This window comes from Panicum virgatum, chromosome 1K (assembly GCF_016808335.1).
Source record: "Panicum virgatum strain AP13 chromosome 1K, P.virgatum_v5, whole genome shotgun sequence".
NCBI classification, from domain to species: Eukaryota; Viridiplantae; Streptophyta; class Magnoliopsida; order Poales; family Poaceae; genus Panicum; species Panicum virgatum.
This window is the reverse complement of record NC_053136.1, coordinates 21,852,879-21,858,314: the sequence shown is the minus strand read 5'-3', so window position 1 is coordinate 21,858,314 and position 5,436 is coordinate 21,852,879. Positions and strand designations below refer to the sequence as shown.

Below are 5,436 nucleotides of genomic sequence, written 5' to 3'. Positions count from 1 at the left end.
CAAAAAAATAATTATGTATTTTCTCAAATCATTTTTTATTTGCCATATTGACTCCAGTGTGAAGACTGACATATAAAGGGGCTTCAATTCAGTCGGACCTCGGACGTCCACAGTCTCTGCGTCAGCATCCCCGCCCCTGGTTTCCCCAATTCATTTCCGCCTCCACCAGCTGGTCTTCACTGGATTTTCTCCTCTTCTTCATTCCCTTCCCGACAGGCAGACCCCACATCCCAAATTCCTAGGGTTTCAAGGTTGGCTCACCTGGGTCGTCCGCCCCCAAACTCCGTAGGATGATGCCGTCGCCGGTTCAGGGCAAGCACCCACGGACGACGCCGCTGTCTCCGGCCATCCCCGATGGGACGGACCACCTGAGCTCCCTCCCAGTCGAGATGACCGAGGAGATCCTCCGGCGCCTGTCCCTTGACGACGCCGTCCGCACCTCCGCCTTGGCGAAGCCCTGGCGCTATCGCTGGGCCGAGTGCCCCGGCTTCAAGCTCGTGTTCGTCGCCGAAGATCCACCGGCTGCTGTAGATGCCGTCCTCGCCGGGTACGCCTGCAATGTCTCCTATGCCCAGCTTGACGTCGCGCCAGAGTCCAACGGCAAGGTGGACGGCTGGATCCGCGCCCTCGCTGCCAAGGGTATACGGTGCCTGGTCCTGTGCTTCACTCTTGTGCTCTCCATGAGATGGCTCCCTGTCCCCGCCTCGCTCTTCTCCTGCCGCGAGCTGACCTCACTGCTGCTCAAGAGCTGCGAAATCCCAGCCCTGCGGTCTTCCTCTGACGGCTTCCCAAACCTTTTGGCACTCGAGCTGGATGATGTCAACTTTTGGGAGAACGGGCAGAAGACATTTGAGGCACTGATTGCCAGGTCCCCATTGTTGAGGTCTCTTCGCATCATGTTCCCGTCGATCAACGGAGAAGATGATGGGGGAAACTACAGTGAGTGGACGATAAGGGCTCCAAACCTCAGAATCCTCAGTATGGGCGCATGGCAGGACTGTGGGTGGAGGCTAGATGATCTTCCACTCATCGAGGAAGCATGTATTCACCTGGAAGGCAATGAGTTGCCAAGGATCCTACCAGCGCTGACAAGAGTAGAGAACCTTTCTGTGGAAGTAAGATTCTTTTCTTTGCTTCTTGCCTCCTGGAGCAATGTTAGTACTTACTACTTAGTACATAACTAATGCGTTCATATGCATGCATTGCTAAACTTAAAAATGGTTTTACCTGTTGTAAATGGAGGACGGGTGTTCTTGTGTGTGGCTATATGCACATGCGCTCACTTTGTTAATTGTGGTTCATGGGGCCTATTGTTGTACTGAGTGTGGGATGCTATTGTAGCCATGGTTAACAGTTCACCTGGTATTTTGTTGGCAGTATGTTCTTTCTTTGAGAATGTCATTTATATGTTTTTGATGCCCACAAGGTTCAACGTAATACAAATTTTGTTGAGTAAAATGCACCACCAGTTCTCGAACTTGGCTCGTAGTATCGTATGGGTCCCCAAACTTTCAAAATGCATATTCAGATCCTCAAACTTGCTGCTAATTGTGTCACAAAAATTCCTAATCACCATTTTAAATTGTAAAGCAGAAGTATTTTGGCTGATGTGGAGCTTACATGTGGGTCCAAATTTTATTTTTAAATTTTTGCACTCAACTCTTATATTTTTGAAATTTTCACCAAAATTTTATTTCCAAACTTTGTGTCATAAAATTTTCCTGATGTTTCCTCCGAAATTTATCTCTTTTATTTTCTGATTTTTACAAGTTTTGTCATGATTTTTAATTCAATACAATTTTTTATACAGATCTTTTGTATTTAAACATATTTTTACAAGTAAATTTGTTATGATCTTTTTATATATTTTATATACATTGAAATCAGTTTAGATTAACCAACTGCAATTTGGACCTCACATGATACGATTAGCAAGTTTAAGGGTTTGAATATGCATTTTGAAAGTTAGGGGAACTGGATGACATCTCAAGTCAAGTTTAAGGTCCGGTAGTGTATTTTACTCAATTTTAAATTTAAAAAATGTGCCCATGTGTTGCATTCATGTGAACTTGGTAAAACATCAAGGACCCGTTAAAAAGCACAATTGCATATCCAGTTTCAGTTGTCTTAGATTATTTAATTTTTTCTCTGACCTAATTAACCTTGCTATGTTTCAGATCACAGGTGACACTATTCTGGAACGGCTTTCATACTTTATGAACTTAAAGTGCCTATCGTTCCATACTATTTTTACCAAGTCATCCACACTTTTGTCGATGTTCTGCATACTCAGGAATGCCCCCAATGTGGAGGGTCTGCATATCACGGTAGTGTGCAATTGCACTTATTTTTTTGTTTAATTTTATTAACTCTTACCGCTTCATATATTAATTTAGATCATCACCATAATTCTTTTTAGGTCTTGCATGAAAATGAAGAAAGCATTGAAGTGAACATGGAACTGCCGAATGCACAAGGGACTGTTGGGCTATTCTCTAGACTGAATCATTTTTGTTTAAAGGGAATCATGGGCCACACAAATGAGTTGCAGTTCATAAAGTTTCTTATGTCAAAAGCAACAGTACTTGAAGAAATTGAAATTTATGTACATGATGATAGCCCAATGTCTATTGAGGTTGTTTCTGATGAGTTGTCTCAGTATAAAAAAGCTTCTCTACAAGCAGGGATTATTGTCAATCGGTATGTTTCCTTAATTGCACATTGCATTTATTTAGATCATTAGTGCATGTCGTCAGAAGGCTGCATATTTTTGTTTTAACTGAAAAGCATTTGATTGCCTTTAAACAAAATGAGTTTAAAGGGCGCCCTGAAGGTGCCCTGCAATGCTGAGTGCACATTCATATAATTGTTTTAACTGACTGTTCTACAGATCATTCATATACAGAAGAGGTATATGCAGAAATAAGCTGGAAACATGAAAAAAACAAAGGCACAACAAGCCAATTATATACACGCTCTTCTATTTTTTTGAGTAATTTGTTTTAACAGAACTCTGGAATTAGTTAATTTGTAATGAGATATGAAGCATGCACATTGCGTCTTTTTATTTTTTATATAATTGTATAATCAAGATGACCAAGATGTGAACATTCTCATCATATTATGCGACTAACCGCAGTTTTAGCTTTCCTAAATTTCTGCCCTGGTCTTTGCACTATTCTAGCACTTTGCTCAGGACATCTTGTCGTTGAAATATAATATTCTTTTCCTGTCTATTGTAGTCATCAGCCCTTTTTCGTTAACCATGTTTACCTTTGTTAGCTAAATTTGCTTGCACATCGTCAATCAAATCAAGTTATTAAAACATGTTATTTTATGATCTGGAAGGAGTCAGTGACTGGTGATCGTGAAATTTCATTTTTCATTTTTTTTCCAAGACTATATCAACAACTTGAGTAGTGTGTCGATAGCAGAATAGAATTTGCACTGAAATTTTGCCTAAAATTCACATGAAGGTGATAGATAGAGATAAGATAATTTCAGGCGACTGAAAATTGACAATTTTTTATTTTCAAATTCATACTTATTTCTGTTATAAAAAAATTGTGTCTACATAGTATCAAGCAGTAAACCAGAGACAACTTTTTCGAGGATAAGTTTCTTGTTGTTGTCTTAATTTGGTCAATAATTATGTATCACTTGTGTTCAAAGGTATGCCAATTTCGTATTTTGAAAGTAATATATTCTTACCTCTCCTATATGCATTACTGCATGAAATTTAGAAGCATATACATGAGCTAGCTTAAGAAAAAAACAGCACTGTACAAAAAATAATTAGTGTTCATAGAAGAATACGGCATACCTTATGATATCAGCTGTATGTTTTATACAGAATGACCATCTTTCCCACTTGGTGGTTCCTTAAGGTTCAAAGTCTTTGCAGATCATCGAAGTCCAATTTGATGGCCCACCATCAGACAATTCATATTCCTTTGCACTTAACATAATTTTAAAGGATCTTTATGTCTTCTATGCTCTATATGAATATATTTCCTGGTTTACACATGTACTCCATCCGTCCAAAAAAAAATGCAATTCTGGCTATGTATCTGAACAATATGACATGTTCAGATACATAGCCAAAATTGCATTCTTGTTGGGGCAGAGTAATATGTACAGTTTCAGGCTGTTGATTTTGTGTGTATATGATATTTATTGAAAATAGAACTAGCCTGGAAAGTATACGTTCTGTTTAACGCGATGCTTAGATTGGTGGGTCTAAATAAGGTCTCCTCCAACTGGTGACGATATCGCCAGCCTTGACTGAGGTGGCATGGAGAAATCCTGCGAATCTTGCTGCGCTAGCGATTACTTTGCCGTTAGCTTATGGCACATTTGCCGGAGCAATTAGAGAGCGTATTTGCCGGAGCTGTAGAAATTGAGAAAGTCTGAGGAAAGTTTTTTCTTTTTTATTGTCTTTCAGCTGCATGTTACTGACGATATCGTTCACCCTGTTGGAGGAGGCCTAACAACTTTGCATGCATGTAATTTGATTGTATTTCTACACAACTTGTTTAGTTGGCTCCAGTATAGTTTATTATTAAATTGGACTGACAATCTATTCCGTATGTATTTCTATTGATCAATTCATTGTTAAGTTCATTCTCTTATATATATAATTTCATGAGAGTATTATGCCCCCTGTCGTATATTCATAATTTTTTTCTTTAGCATAACATTGACACAGTACACGTATGTCTGCTGCAAACTTCGTGATTATTTTTTTTCTTTGGTGCAGTTATGTTGATTATAATAACATTGATGAAACTGACGATGATGAAGAACCTTGAAGATGTTGATGAAATGTTTAGCTTGGGAAATAAAATAAAGAATGAAGCTGGGATTGCAAAGCAAACTATCTAGATTGCCTTTGCCGCTTATCCAGTATTACATGGTTCTTGATATTTATTGCTTTATTATATGTAAAATTGAAATGTTGCTGGGCCTGTAAACCTTATATTTGGAGTTGTCGTCCAAACTGTGTTCACACCTTCTTGGAGAAAGCTAGACAGTTTCAATATGATAGGTCATGTTGGATCCTGCTATCTGTTGTTTTGTTTATTACTGCATCGGCACCGGAGAGGCTCATGTTCTTTTTGTTGTGTGCCTAGCTGAGGAATGGCCTTGCCATTTTGAATTTGTTTCTAGTGGGCATTTATGAGCGTGCAGTCGTAGTTCCAGGGTAGTTTTATCTTTCTCTTGGCGCCATCTCTCAAGCATGTGTAGAACATTGATGCCAGTAGTGCACCTGTTGGCACCCTCTTCTCTGGCTATCAAAGTTGGAAATGTTTCTTTCACCTCGTGGCACGTCAAAAAGTTAGGGCCGTCCCTGCCTCCCCATCTCTCCTGTGATAGCAGCTGCTTGGCCAGCATGTTATCCCTATGCTGGTGTTGTGCCCCTTCATGTGGGGCATG

The 5,436-nt window shown here is 39.8% G+C and overlaps 1 protein-coding gene across 1 annotated transcript; it reads left to right on the top strand.

Annotated features, from left to right (window-relative positions):
* Positions 1 to 293: 293 nt before the first annotated feature.
* LOC120653814 (F-box/FBD/LRR-repeat protein At1g13570-like) lies at positions 294 to 4,811 on the top strand. Its single transcript, XM_039931493.1, has 3 exons — positions 294 to 1,115; positions 2,522 to 2,700; positions 4,760 to 4,811. The coding sequence occupies exons 1-3, from the start codon at positions 294 to 296 to the stop codon at positions 4,809 to 4,811; spliced, it is 1,053 nt and encodes a 350-aa protein (XP_039787427.1).
* Positions 4,812 to 5,436: the final 625 nt, after the last annotated feature.

Coding starts and splice junctions, on each gene's coding strand:
- LOC120653814 (XM_039931493.1), top strand. CDS start 294: ATGCCGTCGCCGGTTCAGGGCAAGCACCCACGGACGACGCCGCTGTCT. Junction 1,116..2,521: donor TAGAGAACCTTTCTGTGGAA/GTAAGATTCTTT, acceptor TTTTGTTTAAAG/GGAATCATGGGCCACACAAA. Junction 2,701..4,759: donor GCAGGGATTATTGTCAATCG/GTATGTTTCCTT, acceptor TCTTTGGTGCAG/TTATGTTGATTATAATAACA.